General features: G+C 37.9%; 1 protein-coding gene across 3 annotated transcripts; it reads right to left on the bottom strand.

Annotated features, from left to right (window-relative positions):
* Positions 1-3,962: 3,962 nt before the first annotated feature.
* LOC103707428 lies at positions 3,963-15,460 on the bottom strand. Of its 3 annotated transcripts, none has more exons than XM_039125962.1 (6): positions 15,210-15,460; positions 5,712-6,068; positions 5,388-5,621; positions 5,094-5,216; positions 4,695-4,922; positions 3,963-4,418 (listed from the first exon to the last, which is right to left on the bottom strand). In XM_039125962.1, exons 1-6 carry the CDS (start codon positions 15,247-15,249, stop codon positions 4,174-4,176), a joined length of 1,227 nt encoding a protein of 408 aa, XP_038981890.1. In that variant the 5' UTR covers positions 15,250-15,460; the 3' UTR covers positions 3,963-4,173. The 3 variants fall into 3 exon arrangements, with proteins under 3 accessions (XP_038981890.1, XP_038981895.1, XP_008790130.2); XM_039125967.1 differs by having other exon boundaries at positions 3,963-4,424; positions 5,787-6,068; positions 15,210-15,457; XM_008791908.4 differs by having other exon boundaries at positions 3,963-4,424; positions 15,210-15,445.
* Between the last annotated feature and the right edge of the window lie 4,278 nt (positions 15,461-19,738).

Genomic DNA, 19,738 nt, shown 5'->3' with positions numbered 1-19,738 from the left:
GCACGGCCCATAAGGGCCTGGGCCGGGCTGGCCCGCGGGCCTGGCACGGTCCGGGCCTGGGCCCGGCCCGGCCCGATAAAAATTAATGCTTCATAAATTTTTTTAATAAATTAATAAATATTGAAAACTAAGGATTTATGAATATAAAGCCACCTTAATGGTGGAGGGTTTGGCATAGACCCCTACCAGTTTATTAATTTAAATCAAAATGGTACATGAAGGGAGGTTTGGACCTTGGTCTGACCTCCAGAATACAATAAGAAAGGGCCGAGGTTTGGACCTTGGTCTGACCTCCAGAATACAATAAAAATGTACAATTATAAAAAATTAAGAAATCTTACTAATCATCAGTGATTCAGTGAATCAGTCTTCACTCTTCAGTCTTCAGTAGTGTTTGTATCATCATCAGAGGATGTTGTATTATGTCCACCTTTATCTTGAAGTCTTGCCTCAGCATCCAACTAATCTTTGAAGCAGAGAAGCATCTCCACCGTTTCGCCCGTCATCCTACTTCTCTTTTCGTCAAGAACACGCCGACCTGCACTAAAAGCGGATTCCGATGCTACCGTGGACATCGGCACAGCTAAAATATCGCATGCAATTGCAGACATAACAGGATATTGATTTCTAACACTCTTCCACCAAGATAATACATCTAGATTCTCTATTTGATTTTCATCATATGCAGACTGAAGATCATTTCGTAAATAAAATTCTAGTTCACTACTTAAAGATGAAGAAGATGAAGATAAACTTGAAGTATGTGTGTGTCTTCTCTGTGCAATGAATGAAAAAATAGATGACGAACGAGAACTACTAGAAGAAGAAATAGAGGTTTGTATTTGTGTTCTAGATCCACGAATTTTTTCATCATATATAGCATAAATATCATAAAGAAGTTGTTTTACCTCATTTTTAGCAGGTTCAGGATCTTTAATCATATTTTCACAGTATGCATCAAGTAAAATTAGCACGCCATTCAATTTAACTCTAGGATCAAATACAGCAGCTAAGTTATGCATAGGACATATCTTGTCCCAATACTCATTCCATTTAGATTCCATTAGGTCAATAATAGGCATTAAAACATCATCATATCTATATTCTGCAAATTTTTGATTAATTATATATGCTTGTTGTAAAAATGAACATGAAGTTGGATAATAAATACCAGAAAGAACATTGGTAGCATTATAAAAACTAAGCAAAAAATCTTCCAAAATTTTTCCTTTATTCCAATCAGTTTCAGTCAATGTAAAGCCTAATCCACGATCATTAATATATGCACTTAATAAGTTTTTATATGGGTATGCATCATGTATCATGCTATATGTTGAGTTCCAACGAGTAATTACATCAAGTTTAAATTTTTTAAAATGTTTACCATGATTTATACATAGTTCCTTAAATTCTTGAAGTCTTAATCTTGAAGCATGAATAAAAGAAACTGCATTTCTAATTTTACCAATCACATCTTGAATCATGCCCATGCCAGCTTGAACAGAAAGATTTAAGATATGACATGCACATCTAATATGCAATAAATTTCCATCTAACATGGGATGCAATGAGTCTTTTAATAATGCAACAGCAGAATTATTATTAGATGCATTATCAAAAGTAATAGACATAATTTTATCATTAATATTATATGAACATGCAGTTTGATAAATGATATTTAAAATTTGTTGCCCAGAATGTGGAAAATCAAAAGCACGAAAAGCAAGAATACGTTTATTTAATTGCCAATCATTATCAATATAATGAGCAGTAATGACAATAAAACAATTACTACCTACAGATGCTTACCAAATATCAGAAGTTAATGAAATTTTTACATTTAAAGTAGAAAGTGTTTCAATTAAACTTTGTTTCATTGCTAAAAAGTTAGTCATAGCTACTCTTCTAAATGTACGCCTACTAGTTCTTTTGTAAGCAGGTTGTAGGTTTAATTGAATATATTCTTCAAAATTAAAAGATTCACATAAACTAAAAGGTAATTCATCCTTAACTATCCATTTTACAAGTGCTTTTCTTTGATTTTCATGATTATATGCAAAATTACCTACAAGTAATCCCCCTTGTATATTAAGGGTACTTTGAGTTTGAGCATGAGAATCATGCATCCTATGACTCTCTTGATGTCTTTTTAAATGCTCTGTTCCCCCACTACTACTACAACTATAAAGTTTGGCACATTTTTTACATTTAGCTTTCCAGACTCCATCAACCATAACTCTATCAAATTCATTCCATACAGCACTAGTCCTCTTACGAGGAGAGGTTTGATCTTCACTCGGTTCACTAGTTCTAGAGAAACTAAGAACATGGGGTTGGGGATTAGTTTCTTCTCCCTCAGAAACAGGAGGAATGCCAAACTGACTTTCCTCAAAAGATGACATATCTAAATTAATGAATTCAAAAAATAAAAACTAACCACAAGGAGGAATTGAGTAGAGGGTCGGAGGGCAGAGGCAGAGCCGAGATTCTGAGCTTCCTCTTGTGCTCTCAACAGGAGTGACCTTCTCTTCTCAACAGGAACCTCCTCTTGTGTAGCACTTGAACACTTGCTAAATGCAAACTAAAAATTAAATTGCTAGAAGAGTACTTTAGAAGAGAGAAATAATAGTAGTAGAGAAGGAGAGAATAGTTGGTTTGGTGTGGTGAGAATGAGGGAGGAAAGGGCTATTTATAGAAGCCCAAAAAAATTTTTTCCCAAAATACCCCTCAATTTAGCCGTTTTTGGACTGTTGGGAGGGGTAAAATTGGAATTTTTCCAAAATAGCCGTTGGAAACGGCTATTTTTCTCCCCCCTCACCAGACGGGCCCTGCCTGGCACGGCCCGTTTGCGCCTGTTGCGGGCCGTGCCAGGCACGGCCCGTCAATAGACGGGCCTGGGGCCGGGCCGGGCTGCCGTTCCGTGCTGAGGCCTGGGGCCGGGCCGGGCTGCCGTTCCGTGCTGAACGGGCCGTGCCCGGCACGGCCCGCTTCATAAGCGGGCCGGGCCAGGCACGGCCCGTTTAGACCTCGGGCCCGGCGGGCCTGGGCCGGGCCGGCCCGGCCCGGCCCGTTGCCCAACTCTAGATATGACCTTGGCGTAGTCCTGTTTTGTTGCCGTTAGCGATGGCCGGCCCGGCCCGTTGCCCAACTCTAGGTATGACCTTGGCGTAGTCCTGTTTTGTTGCCGTTAGCGACCATCGATCCAATCCAGGATAACATTTGTTTAACCATGATTTAGAATTAATTTACTTACAAAATGGGCCCTGACAGTTGCAAACTAGTTAAAGCTCAAAGATTATAATATCATTTCATAAACAACACTAATTTTAACAACGTTTACAGCTACTTAACTATAGAGGCATGTCACCCAAAAAAAAAAACTTAAAGGGCATTTCTGTAAATTGCAACATGCAAAATCAGAAATTTTGAAGGTTGGAATGTGAAAAAGAAAAGCCATAAATAATTCAGATCCAAGTCATAGGTATGTTTCACATGCAAAGCTTGCATGTACCAAGTTTTAGGTCAGAAACACAATAATCTAAGAATATGTAGGCCTACCAAAACATAGAGGAGAGGACAGGAAAATTCCTCTGCCAGACTATGCTCAAACAGAAAACACAGCACCTTTTCCTTTTTCTTTTTTTTTTTGGTACCTGTTGGGTTAGGGGCGGGGGGGGGGGGGGGGGGGGGTAAACTTTGTTGGTCTTCTATGGAGGATAATAGCAAAAAAGAATCGCAACCAAAAACTTTCTTGTTGGATTTGGGTACTTTCAACTGAATCGGGCTAGGGTTCTGTAATCTCCAACACTAGCAAAAAAAATAATCTGAGCTGAATGGTTTAGCTTTCTCAAGAACAAAACATATCGGACTCGATATATTGCTGACATATGGACAAAACGTTGATCTCAAAATTATTTAATTTTCAACTCATATTTCTGGAAAAGAGAGGCCAAGGAAAAAAATGAAAGAAGAGAAAAAAGGGAACCTGTTTCACATGTATATCCAATAATTCAGCTGATATTCCCAACTACCAGGTTTCTTAGTTCCTTCCAACTACTAGTTTCCATTTGACCCCTAGTTATAACATCTCCATATGTTCTGTACAACTTCCCGAAGCAAAAACGCTACAAAATCAAAGAATTGGATACATTATCCAAAGAGAACAAGGTTCAACTACTGACTCTGTACCTCCGAATTTGAACAAAGAAAGCATGGGGGAGTCTGAGACGGCTTCATGGGACCAAAAATATCTTCCAGACAGCTGCTATGAAAAGTGTGAGCACATGGCAAAACCGCATGAACAGGAGGGTCATTGGAATATGATGCAGCGGACCATGATGCCGGCCTGAATGCTAGATCGATCCCGCATAGCTGGCACCTCTCTCCAAGAAGTTCAAGAGGGGGATCATTGAATATGTCTGTAACTAGATATACATAAAGAACACATTATTTAGTATTTTCAATAGAAAGAAAAAGGATTATAAGATCTGTTCATCTCAACCACATCTAACTACCACTCCTAAAGATGTATCAAATACACCAAATCTTAAAATACTTTCTCATGTTTTTAACAGTTTTAATGATGGAATGTATGTGATACTGCAACTCAGTTTGCAGCACCACTCTTACTAGGCTTTCTGAAAGCTTCCATGAAGCTAAACAGCTTACATCATGGCTACAGGATATAGACATACCTGAACCTCTGATGTGGTCTGTTATAAAAGGATGCTGACGCAGCTGCTCTGAGGATGATGGCATGGATTTGTTACCATGGTGCTTAGCAGACGCAACAGTTGAAGCATTTAATTTTGGAACACTGCACAAATTTTTGGTACGTCCGGACTTGCTTTTCTTGGATGTTGACTCCTGGAGCTCAGTAGTAGATTTAGCAGTCCACTTTGTGTTCACTGAACTTCTCTTACCTGCAAACAGCAGCAGATTGTTACTCTCATAACTAGCAGTTGCAAGCAAGAATCCTCAAGACAGCAGGAGCCACTGAAGTTGACAAAGACCTACAGCCACTCAAGTTCTCTTGAAGCTTCATTGAAGATAGGCAGACTGCAAAATAACGTGAGGGGAATATCTAGACAAACCTGTAACATTTATGTGATCTGTTATATAAGGCAGCTGCTGCTCTGAGGACAATGGTGTTAATTTGTTATCATGGTCCTTAGCAGATTTAGCAATACATTTCATGCTCACTGCACTTCTTTTACCTGAAAAAAAAACAGCATATTTTTACTCCCGTAATTAGAAGTTGCACATGGAAATCAGTGAGGTGACAGAAGCTTATCAAATTGGTAAGGACAATTGGCCGCTCAGTTCTCCCGAAGCTTCTACGAAGCTAAGCAGGCTGCATGTAACTTGAGAAGAATATTTAGCCATACCTGGAACTTTGATGTTATCTGTTATACAAGGCTGCTGCTGCTCTGCTTGCTGCTCTGAGGATAATGCAGTTAACTTCTTATTATTGTCCTTGGAAAACTTAACAGTGGAAGAATCTTGTTTTAGGACACTGCATAAGTCTTTGCTATGTCCAGTATGGATTTTCTTGGATGGTGATTTATGGATCTCATTAACAGATTCAGCAATCCGCTTCATGCTCGCTGAACTTCTTTTACCTGCAACAAGCAGCATATTGTTACTTTCATAATTAGAAATTGCACATGACAATCAGTGATATGCATGGAGCAACTCAAGTTGGTACTTACCTTGGGCAGGAACACTAACAGCAATTTTTGTGAATGCTGTACTGGCTAAAGTTTTATTAACTCGAGGGGGAATACCTCTGGTACACTGAACAGCATGCTTGACACCAGTTGGAGCTGCCTGCACAGCATGGTCATCAACCGTTGGACTAGCTTTTTGAGCAAAGTGGCAGCAACTAGATGAAGTTGCTTGAGCAACTGCACCAGCTTGGTTAGCAGTTCCAATAGCGGATGGATCAGCTTGGGCAACTGGACGACCAGCCGCAAGAGCACGACTAACAGCTCGAGTAACGTGCTGATGAACAACTTGGAGAGTATGTTGCGTGACAGGTGGCTTGGCTTGGGCAGCAGGGATACTAGCTGCAAAAGCATGACTTAGAGCTCAAGTAACACAGTGACTGACAGCGTGGCCAGCATGACCACTGCCACATGGATCAGCTTGGCACTAGCTGCAAGAGCATGACACTAACAGCATAAATCTCCTATTAAAAATACGAGAAACTTAGAGATAATCTGAGAATAATAATACTGAAATTTCTGCATTTATTCATGACAAAAATGATGATCACGAAACTTTCAAATGTGCATTCAACACACTCTGCACAGTTTGTTGAATCCTTCAACAGAGATAACATGATTCTTCAGAGTATCGTAGAAGTGATATGTGAAACCAACCCAAGTAAACTAACTAATGGCAATAATTTAGATAGCATGCTCATAGTGCAAGCACGAAAATAAATATAGGACTTCAAAGAAAGATTAGGAACCCTCAGTTTACTTGTTTTAAGTATAACGGAATTTTTTTCTTCAGAAAAAGTATAATAGGAAATTTTGAAGTGGTTCAGATTTTGTTGTTTTACTGTAAGTAGGGAGGAGAAAAAAAGTCCACAGTGCTACTTTTTGGAATTTACTTATAACCCTCTCCTCGCCAATAAATCATTTCATGAAGTTCATACTTGTATTTATAACTGCGTCTGTTAAGATAGATATTAGTAAATAGATATAGATAAACAAATGGTATATAAGCACATTTATACGCACAAATGTAATATATACACGTGAAAGTATATGTTAATGTGCCTTTATGCATGCATCCTTGCAACTTTGCCTCCAAGCTTTATGCAATCCACATGGGCTTGACCTAATGGATTAACGAAATAATCCATCAAAACCTGTGAACTTTTTGCAACTGTCTTGTTACATGACCTCTGCCCTCCAAAGGCCTAGGCAACTGTTAACAAGCCACAATAAAGGGTTGCTGCTAAACATGATAATAGCAATCAGCAGGATGGGAAACCTATTTTGCTGGTAATTCAAACAAGCAACTTGAGAACAAGGTGCATCTATTCTGGTATATAATGCCAGCAGTTAGCACACATTGGCATGAAAGATGAGTCAAATAAAATTTAAAACAAGCTACTAAGTCTGAGAAACTTTACCATTTAACTGTCTTTTAATTTCAACCATTTTGGTTGCTTTAAACTAGATAATTTTGGAAAATAAACATATTTTTCAACAGTTTTATGGAAATGAAAAATCATAAATAATCTGAATATTTGTGCTAATTACTTTTTTACACGTGTAATTTATATCATATAAATTAAATTTTTGCACATAAAAGTTCATAAGTTTTGGTGGGCAGCAAAGGATTGACTCTCCCTAAAATTTAACTCAGGCCTCAACCCAATAAGACCCAAACAAAGACAACCCAGCCAAGCTTCTAGACTAGGTTGACTCCAAATCAAGACCTTTTCTATTGGACTGGACAATGTTGGCGTGAACTAAATCCTTTGGCAACAAGACCATGGATAAAATGATCAACCTCTATGTCTTTGGAGCAAGAGTAGAATATAGGATATTTATTTATGTTAAGGACCAACTAGCACGAAGGCATGCAGTAGTAAGCTTCCAGAAACAACTTGGTTGTAATAAGGTCACAAGTTCATTTTTGAAATGACACAACACATCCAAGACCATGCTTCTCCAGGATATCTGATATTGTTTAGTTGCCAAACAATCAATTGGGAGAAAGCTTTTCTTTTGAGGCAAATGCATTCGTCCAGAATCAACAAAATGTCAGATATTCTTTAGCAACCAAATCATTTGCAACTTAACCTGCCAATGATCAGTCATCCTGGCAAGTGGCAAACTAAACCACTTTGATTTCGTGGGTATAATTGAGCTCATAAACTGTTAAATATAGGATTTTCCTTTGAATTCTGTACAGCATGCTCTTAGTTTATCTAGGTCAATTCTATGCTGAGAAAGATAATATAGGGCACAAAAGATAATTGGACACATGCTGATTATGCCCATGAGAATCAGATGGGTAAAGGGGCAAGTTGGAGCTGGTCAAACAACATCTTGAATTCACATAGTTTTGAGAGGATTTTATATCAATATTACACATATCAAGAAGAACAAGAAAACTAGATAAAAATCTAGCAACTTAATGTCTTGAATATGAAGAATACATTATGTACATCAATGAAGGAGATTGTTGATAATTTGTTTTCTTAGTTGAATAAGGATTAGTGTTCTTTCATAGTTACAAGTATGAAACTTGAGATATTTTGGTTGTCAATGTTGTGACTTCAATTTAAAAGGTATTAGATCATGATCGTGAAGACTATTATTAGAAGAAAAAAGAGATATGGCTTATGTATCATCTGTGGCCAGATTTAACTTGCATAAGGAACAGAAACAAGTAGATTGAAAAAAGATGCAGGATTTACAAAAGCTGAAAGATCCCGATTGTTGCATACGAGGCATAAAATGTAAGAGCTGAAACAGCCAGAATCCAAGTAAGAAGATCAAGATATTTCATGGATCTCAAAACATCAAGGTATGTTAAAACAGCGGAACAGAAAAGGGCAATGAAGCGTATGAAGTCAACAACTCAAGGGCAAGCGCTATTCAGCTGGAAGATCCTGCATGACCAGACGGCCATGATCTATCAATTGATGGATGCATCAGTATAGTGCCAGTTTAGTTTCACATCAAATAATAGTATAAACTCACTTGTATGATTTAATTTTTGTCAAGATCCAATTAAGATACAGAGGATAATTTATCTGAAAGCTTTAATGTCCAAGAAGTTTTTAGTGAACTACTGAGACAAGTTCAGTTCTTCTACAATTCTCAATAATGTACCCTGAGGCATGCAAATCCTGCAGTTCATAACAAGGGAGTCCTAACTGGACTCAACTTTGTATTAAGTAGGGGGACTGCTAATCCAGTCACAAACTGAGTCAGAACTAGAAGAACCTAGGGTTATGCATAAGGCATTGCATAAACAAAGGGGATAACTGATTTCACATATCTTCCAGTGGAATTTTTTTTTTCTTTTTTTGTAATAGAACTTCTCCTAATTTTCTTCTTCAACTAACTTGGATTAATTGTCATCAATATCATGCAATCATATTTTCTGGAAAGCACAGTAGGTTGAGCTTATCAGCTTATTTTAAAATGTAACGTGCTACTGTTCTGATTTGTGTTTATGTAAAGTTTCCATGTTCTCCTTTAGTAAGGACCTGTCTACTTGAAATTATTGCAATTATTTTCCTAAAATGAGCATGAACGTCTGGCACTATCAGAATTGAGTTGAACTGGATAAGTAAATCAGCTATAGTCACCCAGAAGAAATGACAATAAAATAAAGATAAATCCAGAGAAAACCAACAATGAGAATGAATAATATGCAAGGCCACAGCAGCAGTTTGAGAGGATGTAGAAAAAGATGATATAGCCATCTAGCAAGAAAGACTTGCTACCATGAAAATTAGAAAGTAAAAAGAAATAGCAAAGTTCAAAGACTCTGAATTATGGTTCTCATAGTTAAAATAATGCCCTAAGAAGATTAACCATGTCTCATGTGCTATACCCGAAAGATAGCTGATGAATTAAGAAGGCAACAAGCTTCTATATGCCCTTGCTAGTCCATTAGGTTTTATATAGTCTTTGTGCTACTTGCCAATAGGTGCTTCCCTATTTGAATTTCCTTAAGTAGCCCATTGGAAAGACTATAGACCCAACACTTACTGTCTAACAATCAGGTGGGCAACTAGCTGTGAGATACGGGCTAAAGTCGGCAGCCCCAGCCGACTTCAGCCGCGTCCTCTTTTGGGAAGATCCGGAACAGAAAATCGCGATTGCGATCCTCTCTGACTCCTTCGGATGCCACTGGGGCGAAGGCGCCGCGGGCATCCTGCGGCACCCCCCTCCAGCCAATCCGCGGCCGCGGATTTCGCTCGGCCACTGCGATTCACGCGGCGGAGAGCCGTTACAAAGGGCTGATAAAAACCCCCTTCGTCTTCCTCCTAAAACCACCTTCAAGCCCTCTTCCCTCTCCTCCGTCTTCTCTTCCTTCCTTCCTTCCTCCTCCTTTGCCTGGTGACCGGCGTGTTCTCCCGGCCAAGCGTCGTCCGAATCCCCTTCGCGGCCTTCCCCTGTTCCGTGACCCATCCCCTCAGTTCCGAGCGCCACCGCCGTTGCTAGCTGCCGGACCGAGCCCTCCCCGGTCGAGATCTCCCTTCCGCCGCCTCTGCCACTGTCGGTAAGCCCTCTTCCCTTGTTTCTCTTTGATCTAGTCGAATCAAGCATGCTTTCCTCTCTTTGTTTTGGCCCCATGAACTGAGACCGTTCTCGGTTGATTCTCAACCCCGGCCACCGCAACGGCCGTCGGCCGCCACTGCGGCCGGCTGGCTGTCGACCGGACGACGGCCTCCGCCACCCAGGCTGGCCGCCTAGACCCCCCCCCCCGGGTCCTATCTTCCTCTTCTTCTTCTTCCCCTGTCTGTGGGGGTTTGGGGAAGAAGAAGGGCCCTGTTCACGGGCCCTATTCACTGCGGGCCCAACTTGGGCCCAGTTCGAACCCGAAACCCGAAACAAAAAAAAAAAAGAAAACCCGAAACCTAGTTCAGATCCGAAACCCGAAATCCGAAACCCAGTTTAGACCTGAAACCTGAAACCTGTTTGGCTAATAAATGGAATTTTACAGTTAAGCCCTTGATATATATTATTGCACAAAAGAGCCTTCTGTAATTTATGTTTGATCCCTATAAGAAAGATTTATTACGTAAAGGTCCTCAAATATATTATTTAGTCCCTTCACTCAAGTTTTATTATGGAACAGTACCTTGTAATTAAGTATTAGTCCCTGTAATGAATTGTATTGCATAAATAATCCATTAGAGACCAACTTTGGGGCCCTATTGGCCCGGATCTATGCAGGCCCATTGGGCCATGTCCGATGTATCAGCCATGCCCATTGTGGGCCAACTCTGGGCCGTGTCCAATAGTATTATTTTTAGTTTTGCTTAGCTCTAAAATTAACAAAGAAATTAATTAAATTTAAACAGGTAAACCTGATCCGCCTATCTAAAGTAGAAATCAAGCGAGAAGAGGTAAGTAACTTAATGCTTCAAAGTGCATTTTTCTAAATTATTTGGTAAAATAATTATTAGTGGATCTGGCATGTAAAATTTCATTTGAAAATTATGCTCTGAAATTCGTAAACTATGACTGGGCAATTTATGAAATCTGTTTTTATATATATACATTCTCAGCATGGCTATGATCTGTTCTACTTTGTTCTGGCCCCGCCAATGGGGATTATACGTTTGACCTGTCGACTTGTAATCTGTGAGGAACCGATTTCGACACCGCGCTACCGATGATTATAATAGTGGATTTGGACACCGGCTGCCATCGGTGGGTAAATATAATGGATTTGGCACTTTTGTGCAACACCGGCTGCCATCGATGGATAAAAATAGTGAATTTGGCATCTTGTATAATCCATGCCACTGGGTTACGTGGCCATAGCCTATTTGTGTTGGGATTCTGGTATCAGAGTTTTTGTAAAAATGATAATAAGTTTCGAAAGAAAAATATGCTTACTTGTGATTTAAATTTTCAGTCATTATTTTATGTTTTGATTTATCATCTAATATGCTCTGACCCCACTTTGGGATATTTTGTTACTTACTGGGCTAGTATAGCTCATTATCTTGTTTTCTCTGTTTTTCAGATCCAGAGATTTGATCGCACGGGATTGGGGAGTGCGCTATTATTCCTTCAGTTATTAACATTTTAGATTAGTCTGAACATTTGAATTATGTTGGCAAATGTTATTTTGAAATTTTGTAAGACTGCTTTTGACCAACTTAAATAATTACGTCATTTTAAGTATTTGTATTTACTTTGATATGATCTGCTGCCTTGCATGCCTGTGCGGTCCGCCGTGCGGGCGTGCGGCGTCTGTCGCGCCTCGGGCTCGGGGCGTGACACTAGCAGCAATGAAGAAGGCCATGATCATATCAGCCCAACACTTACTATCTAACAATCAAGTGGGCAACTAGTAGTAATGAAGAAGGCCATGATCATATCTATACAAGAGACAGCAGAAGAAATAAATGAACCTTGTCACCATCAATAACCACATGATCAATGTTGGAATAGTTCTAATGTTGTTATACCATATTAAAGTCAGATTTCAAGTGTCAATTGTTCCAGGATCTGTATTTATATGCATTGGGAGGAGTGATTTCAAAGAGTATTCTGACTAAGAAAGCCCAATGTAATGTCCAGCAAAAACCTATGACGGATTACTATTTCAGGAAGCACAGAAGCAAAAATGATACTTTCCTTTAGTGTGGTGGGCTTGCAGCAAATCTAACAATTAAGGAAACAAAATTCTGAATTTTGATTTAATTGACCTGTGGGGGAGTAACACCTTGTTGCTGAGGCCCGCCAACTAGGTTAGAAAGTGATAATGATTGGAACCTAAGCAGGAGCAATGGATAAGGGATGACTAAACCTTGGTCACCTATTACACATGAGAAAGCACAATCAATAAAGGCTGGGTTAATGTACATGTTTCAATGGATTAAAGTTGGCAAGTTCAGGAAAGAATATGTGTGATGTGTCGGTTGTGTAAGATTATCATAGATATGTTTCTCCACCAAACAATGAATCAGCAGAAGTTTCAATTTCCTGAAAGAATTAAGACATGCAATAAACTATGGGAGCTTGCGTTCAGCTTACCAGAAAGATCACATCCACAAGTGCATTACTGGAGAAGATAGATTTATCTTCCCATTTATTGGACAATCCAACACAGTAAGAATAAAGGTTTCCGTCTCCAGTTGCATTGATGCGGCTCATGACAGATCAATCTTGTCTTCTCTGAATACTGTACTTAGTTTGTGCATCTAGTGTTGTAAAGGGAAATGGTTTTCAGAGATGTGCATTCACTCCACCAAAAACTAATCATATAGACTAAAATAAGTCTGAATTAACCTGATGATTCTAACCATCTATTCCCACCAATCTAGCCATTTGATCAATGTTTGATAGAAACAAAATTGGTAATGTTGGAGAATGGAAATCCAGAATGCCACAGAAGCAGCCTAAGAAGATACTGGACAACAAGAGAACAACATAATAAAAGATCATGCCATAAACTTTTTCCCTGGACTAAGACGGAAGAATAAAGTCTTGATATCTGAAAGGTCAAGAACTTACCAGTCAGATCAATGAAAATATATATTCAGAAGGATATGGTTTGCGTATAACATGCAGCCACTCTAATAACATAAGAACAACAATATACATAATGTCTCAAGTAAGGCGTAATATTTAGATGATCTCATAAATGGAAGGTAGCCACTGTGCACAAATTTGTATGCATGAAATAATGTGGATAAGCAAATTCATTGGTTAGTTCATGTAAATGACCAAGATCCATAAGCTCAATATACTATGATCAAAAGAGGGATATCAATCAAATTTCTTGTTGGTTAATTGTGACTGCCTCCGATTTACCAAGAGTTGATTTCTTCTTCATGAGAGAGATGACAATAGCAATGTGAATAAAACTTATCAAAGAATGTCGAGATAGAACCCTCTGTACAATAAAATACTAACTTGCTGAATCATAGAATTGGAACTACATAAAGAAAACAAAGGATAAAACAAGTGAAAGAAAAACTTTTACTATATTTTAATTTATAAATCAAGACAATGTAGATGAAACAATATGACGAGGTAAAAAGCCTAAATGAGCTTGTGTAGTCCTGGTAGTAATTGAAAGTCAAATATCTTATGAATTTCATACGTAAACTTGAGGGAATCTTAGACTTCTGATTTTTGCATCCTTAGCATAAGATAGAACACTTTACAGAAACATGCAAAATAGAAAATAGAAGGTTTTTCAATGCTCTTTCAACATAGCTACTGTCAAATAGTCATTGATTGCAACATGCCAGAGAGTCCCTGCACAACTTCATCAAGAAAAATTTTCAGAATCATTTTGCGAGGACCCATGATGGCTTGTGTTTATTCTTGTATTAATTATGCACTGAGTAGATCTTGGGTATTTATGCAGGGCCAAGAAATTCTGAAAAAACCTTCCAACTACCTTCCATCTATCCTTTTTGGATAAGGTCCTGGGTTGTTACTAATGGTATCAAAGCGGAGTCGAAGGTCGTTACAAATGGTATTAAAGCAGATCCGATTAATGGTCTATGTGGATTAGGATTTAGGAACGTTGCAACATAAGCCTATTTGGAACTAACCACAGATCAATCGTGGTGCTTATGATTGAATTTGATTGGATTTGTGATTGATTTGGACCATTAGCTTGGTGAGGATGCTAGGGCATATAAGGAGGCAATATGTGAGGACCCATAGAGCTTGTTATTTAGTCCCATATTAGTCATGCACTGGATAGAACTTGGTTACTTATACAGGGCCAAATAACCTAAATAATACGTTCCAGATATCCCCTTTGGGTGAGATCTTAGGTCTTGCACATTCAAACATCTTCTCAAGCGTAAGAGGGCCTCCAATTTTGAGTCCATCATTCCTGATATGATCAAATGATATTTCATTCAACATATTTTGTTAAATTAACAAGAAAAAAAAAAGCACACACCTGCATGGATTTTTTTGTAGTAATTCAACTTCCCACCCTAATCCTATCAAAGTACAAACTAAATTCCGCTACAAGTTAAGTGGAACCATATTTAACAGAAACATGTCAGATCAGGATGCCAGCAGATACCAGCAAACGTGTTTTAAGTACATGAATACTAAGATGAGAATAAAAAATTAATTAAAAAAAGTGATTTTTTTTAAATACATACTTGCACAGGAAAGTCTGATCCGAAATAAATATAAACCAAGAATTCCCATCAACAACACATCAAAAGAAGCCCTTTTCCATCATACACGTATAAAAGACCAAGAAACTAATTTGGACGGACATATTACCTATCAGAACAGCATAATCCACACACAAGAAAGAAAAAGGACCAAGAGACAAGCAAAACCATCCAAGCAACAAAAACCAGGACCTAAATTTCTGCTGGAACCCTAACTATTCTTGATAAGAAGCTCATAAGAGAATATTTTAGAGCAAGATCTGATATAAAACTGAAGAAAAGGCTGGTCTTGAAATCAAAATCATGTGGGTTTCCAAAAGAAATCCTTTCTCACCGCTCTTGGTCGAGGAATTTCGTGTTCCTGGAGGCTGCATTGCGAGGTATAGGGATTTGGAAGGCTCTAATTCTCCTTGGAAGGCCAAAAGAAAAAAAAATCTGAGAACTCGCTCAAGGAAGGGAGAACAAGGGTTTTTTCTTTTTCTTTTTGTCCTCCTTGGCGGAGGGTCGAAGGGAAGAGAAAGAGCGTCCGGCACCTTATATTTATAGGCAGCGGTGCGAGCCCGCAGGGGTCCTGCAAACAAACGGTAGTTTGGGGTCAACCACAGTGAAGGATTTGTTAGGCCTCGTTTGGATGCTTACAGAGCCCAGACAGAGTACAATTATAAGTTGGTTTACTTGATCACCCCGGTCGAGTAGTGGGTGGCTTGACAAACCCCTAGGTTAATGATTAGTTCTAAATATGCCGAGTGGAGTAAGCAATTTAAATTTTAATTTAAAAATAATTTTTTTTATTCTCTAAATTTTAGTTGTTTCAAAAGTTTTAAAATAATTTTTTTTGTGAGGCACTTTTTTAAGAGGAGCTGTGACTCTTTCCAAAGAGAAAGTTTGTTTCCGAAAAACTCTTTGATCTGGACTCTTTTTTTCTCACTAATACTCTATCCCCTTAGAGTTTTTCTATAGACAGAGAGTTCTTCAATTCTTCAAATTCGTGCTCGTTCTTAGGGCAATATATATCACACGCCTCGATCTAGACAATCACTTTTCAATCTTCAAATTTAATAAATTATTTCATTATAAAGTATATAGTAGTTTTTAGACAAAATATTTCCAACATTGAAAAAATAAAGAGAAAAAAAAAGGAGTCTCCATTTTGTCTCAAGAAGCAGAGAAGTAATGTGGGTTGAGTTATCCAAAATATTGGACTAACCTTACGGAAACGAGAACCAATCTTCTTGCACCCGAAGAAAAGGATAAGAGTTTTAAAGTTTTTAAACCGTCCAAACAACAAAGCTGGTTTTTTTGTTTCTAAATTAAAATTCTAATAGAAAGATGGTTAGAGGGAGGAGCAAGCAAGATATCAATACCAATGGAAAGCTATAACAGCGATATTATCATCTAGATATGAACAAATAGTAGCTTCCGGATACAGCTAGTTTGACAAACATCAACCAGAAGTATAATTACAAATACTTATCAGATGAAAACAAAATATCAGCAGCATCCCATGAATCAACAAGTCGGATAACAGACTGTGGATCAAAGTCATCATGCAAGAGACTAGCGGTGTAAGCCAAGCTTTTTCACCATGCACAAGCGTTCCAAGACGTTGCAGATAAGAATTCTCCCCTGCCTTCACACAACTCGCATCCAATATTGTAACAGCAGCACCATCACAGGTGTGACACTCACCATCTTCACCGAAATTCTTTCGGACGATGGAATTCATAGAGTTGATCAAATAAAATCTCTTCAAAAAGGAATCTCTAGCTTGAGTCATAATGTTGTCTACAACAGTCTCAGGGCTCTTGGTGATCATTGTTAGAAGCAGAGCACCAAAACTAAAGACATTACACGAGGGTTGCATGATACCTGCCATCAGCCACCAGAATTTATTAGAACAACAAAAGACCCATTTCTGAGAACATATGTATCCCATATGTATACATTCTTTATTCAGAAATCCAAAATTTCATTGGTTTAAGAATGTACGCAAGGCATTCAGTTTTCAGTACTATCAATATCTTTGTCAGCAAAACATATTTAAGAATATGATGCAGTGTGAATACTCGTGCGCTGTGCTACATGTCCTCTCCTCTTCCACAACCCAACCCTTTTTTTTTCTTAGAATGGGGAGACCCCACTATCAACCTACTAGTACAAATTACCTAGGCAGTCTTGAGTTATATAAACCGTGAGAAATCCCCGGGCAGGGCATGCGTGAAGACTTGAGAGATAACACCACTTCAAGACTGAAATCCTTAACCCTAGCTTTGGAGGCGAGAGGGAAGTACCACTAAACTGAAGTTAGGGCGCCTTATAACTTGATAGTTCACCATTTGTAAATAGTTTAATTTAAGGTTGCTGATTTTTTTTAATATACCGAGTGTCGGTACGCTATTCGTATTGGATACCAGTACTGGAGAGGCGGCCGGCACGAGAATGCAAGCGGCACGGGGAGGCGGCCGGCGCGAGATAGATCGAAAGACAGAACGAGGGTTGCAGACGAGAAAATCTAATGAATCTTTCCTGATAACCTAGAAAATCTGATTTGGCTAAGCCAAATCAAATACCTTTCAAAAGAAATAAAAAAAATGGCAACCAATTTCTTTATCCGGTAAGAGAAAATTGTCCAAACTATTTTTATGCAATGCATGGAAGGCCATCGCCTCTCTGTCTCCATTGCCTTCCACCTTCCAAATCCCCTTCCATCTCCTCAGAGATCACATCATGGACCTAAGGTGAACTCGCTTGGAGCCCCCCCCCAATCTAGTGCCCCTCATCCAGGAGGAGAACGATGAGGAAACCTTTAGCTATCCCGACACCAATGTGCAGGTTCAAAATATAGACTACATTGACAAAATCAACGCTCTTATTTGACAGCGGCATTGACCTATTTCTGTAATTAGAGGTTATCTGCTGAATTCATACAACTTTATATACTTTTATTTTTTAGGCCGGTTCAACCCTGGGGCGATGAGGTGGTCGCTTAAGGCTCCAGCCCAAAGAAGACCCACTGCATATAGAGCTATCCAAGGAATGGCAAAAGATTGGCCAAAAAAGGGGTGGGCATCAATGAATAGTTAATACCTACCTCATGCCTTCAAGATGTGAGAAGGGGAAACATTGTCGTCCCATTGCACCCTGACGCCATCTGTAGCCAGTACTTCGGCTTCTTCTCCAACTCCACCCATCAATCTCCAACACTGCTTCTCGCCGTCGAGTTCGACATCGCTTATTAGGACTTGAATTCATTTCTCTCGACATGATCAAATTTTATCACTTTCAATTCTTTTAATATTTTGGTTTGTTTGTAGTGATTGTCATAATTGTTTTGTTTGATAATATTATTTTTAGATTCAAATGTCTAATAGAAAATATAAATGTGGGTATGAAAAACTCAAAAAGAAAAGAAAAATCGAAAAACTCATTCAATCTCAAACAAAAATTCTATATAGATTTGTTGTTATAAACAAATAAAACACCACATCAAGTTCAACTTAGGAATTAACAATAGAACAAGCATCCGAAATAGAGTTAGAAGATGACATGGAAAGAACGAAATAAAATGAGACTGACAACTAGATTTATAGTAGTATTCAAACATCTACTGAAATAATCTCTAGTGAAGAACACAATGAGGAATTGGATTGAGATATGATAAACAAAGATAGTGTTAAGTTTAGTGAAACTAGTTCCATTTCTACAAATATGTATGATCCTGGTCAATGAAAATATATTGATACAAAGTTGAGAGATTTATTAGTAGAAAGAGGCCCAATTGGAGATTATGATCTTCATTTTTCTAGAGATGAAAATAGACACTTCTCTACGATTACATTCGTAAGTTACCAAATGGTGAAAAATATGATAGAAGATGGCTAGTATATTTGAAGGATTTAGATATGATATATTATTTTTGTTGTAAATTATTTGATTTAAAGCCTAGCACAAGTCACTTAGTTAATGAACGAACTAGAGATTAGAAAAATCTAGGTATTAAGCTCAAAAGTCATAAAACAACTAATGAACATATTACTAGCATGAATAAGTGGATTGATTTAGAAGTGAGATTGTTGTAAAGTAAGACAATTGACAAAAGTCTCCAAGAATAAATAAACCAAGAGAATGATCATTAAAAAAAAGTATGATTGAGAATTATTGCTATCGTGAAAATCTTACAAAAAATAATTTAGCATTTCGGAGAAAGAATGAAAAGATCTACCAAAGCAATAACAAAAATTTTCTAAGTCTTATTGAAATAATTATAGAATTTGATCCAGTAATACAAGAATATGTTCGACGCATTCAACATGGTGAAATTCACAATCATTATTTAGGTCATAACATTTAAACTGAATTGATTCAAATGTCAGCATCCAAAATTAAAACTATAATAATTAAAAAGATTAAAGAAGTAAAATACTTTTCTGTAATACTTGATTGCACTTCTGATGCAAGTCATCAAGAACAAATGACCCTAGTTTTAAAATGTGTAGATACTTCAATAAGTTCAGTAATAATAGAAGAATATTTTTAGAATTTTTAGAAGTAGATGACAGGCATTTTTAGTGAAATTATAAATACAATAGAAAAACATAAACTTGAGATTAATGATATAAGAGGACAAGGATATGACAACAAGTCTAATATAAAAAAAATAACAAGGTGTACAAAATATATTATTGGATATAAATTCTAGAGCGTTTTACACACCATGTGGATGTCATAACTTGAATTTAGTATTGTGTGATGTTTCTAACTCATATCCTAAGGCTATATCTTTTTTTGGAGTGTCACAATAAATTTATACATTATTTTCTTCTTCTATAATTAGATAAAAAAATTTACAAGATAATGTATTCA

This window comes from Phoenix dactylifera, chromosome 1 (genome assembly GCF_009389715.1).
Source record: "Phoenix dactylifera cultivar Barhee BC4 chromosome 1, palm_55x_up_171113_PBpolish2nd_filt_p, whole genome shotgun sequence".
NCBI lineage: Eukaryota > Viridiplantae > Streptophyta > Magnoliopsida > Arecales > Arecaceae > Phoenix > Phoenix dactylifera.
This window is presented reverse-complemented; position numbering and strand designations above follow the sequence as displayed.

Bases quoted from the DNA above. Each gene is read 5' to 3' on its own strand.
- LOC103707428 (XM_008791908.4), bottom strand. From the start codon at position 15,249: ATGCAGCCTCCAGGAACACGAAATTCCTCGACCAAGAGCG. The intron at 6,069-15,209 runs GTGAGAAAGGAT...ATGCTTTTGCAG, and splicing joins AAATTCCTCGACCAAGAGCG to CTAGTATCCCTGCTGCCCAA. The intron at 4,425-4,694 runs GTATGTCTATAT...ATGTATATCTAG, and splicing joins AGACCACATCAGAGGTTCAG to TTACAGACATATTCAATGAT.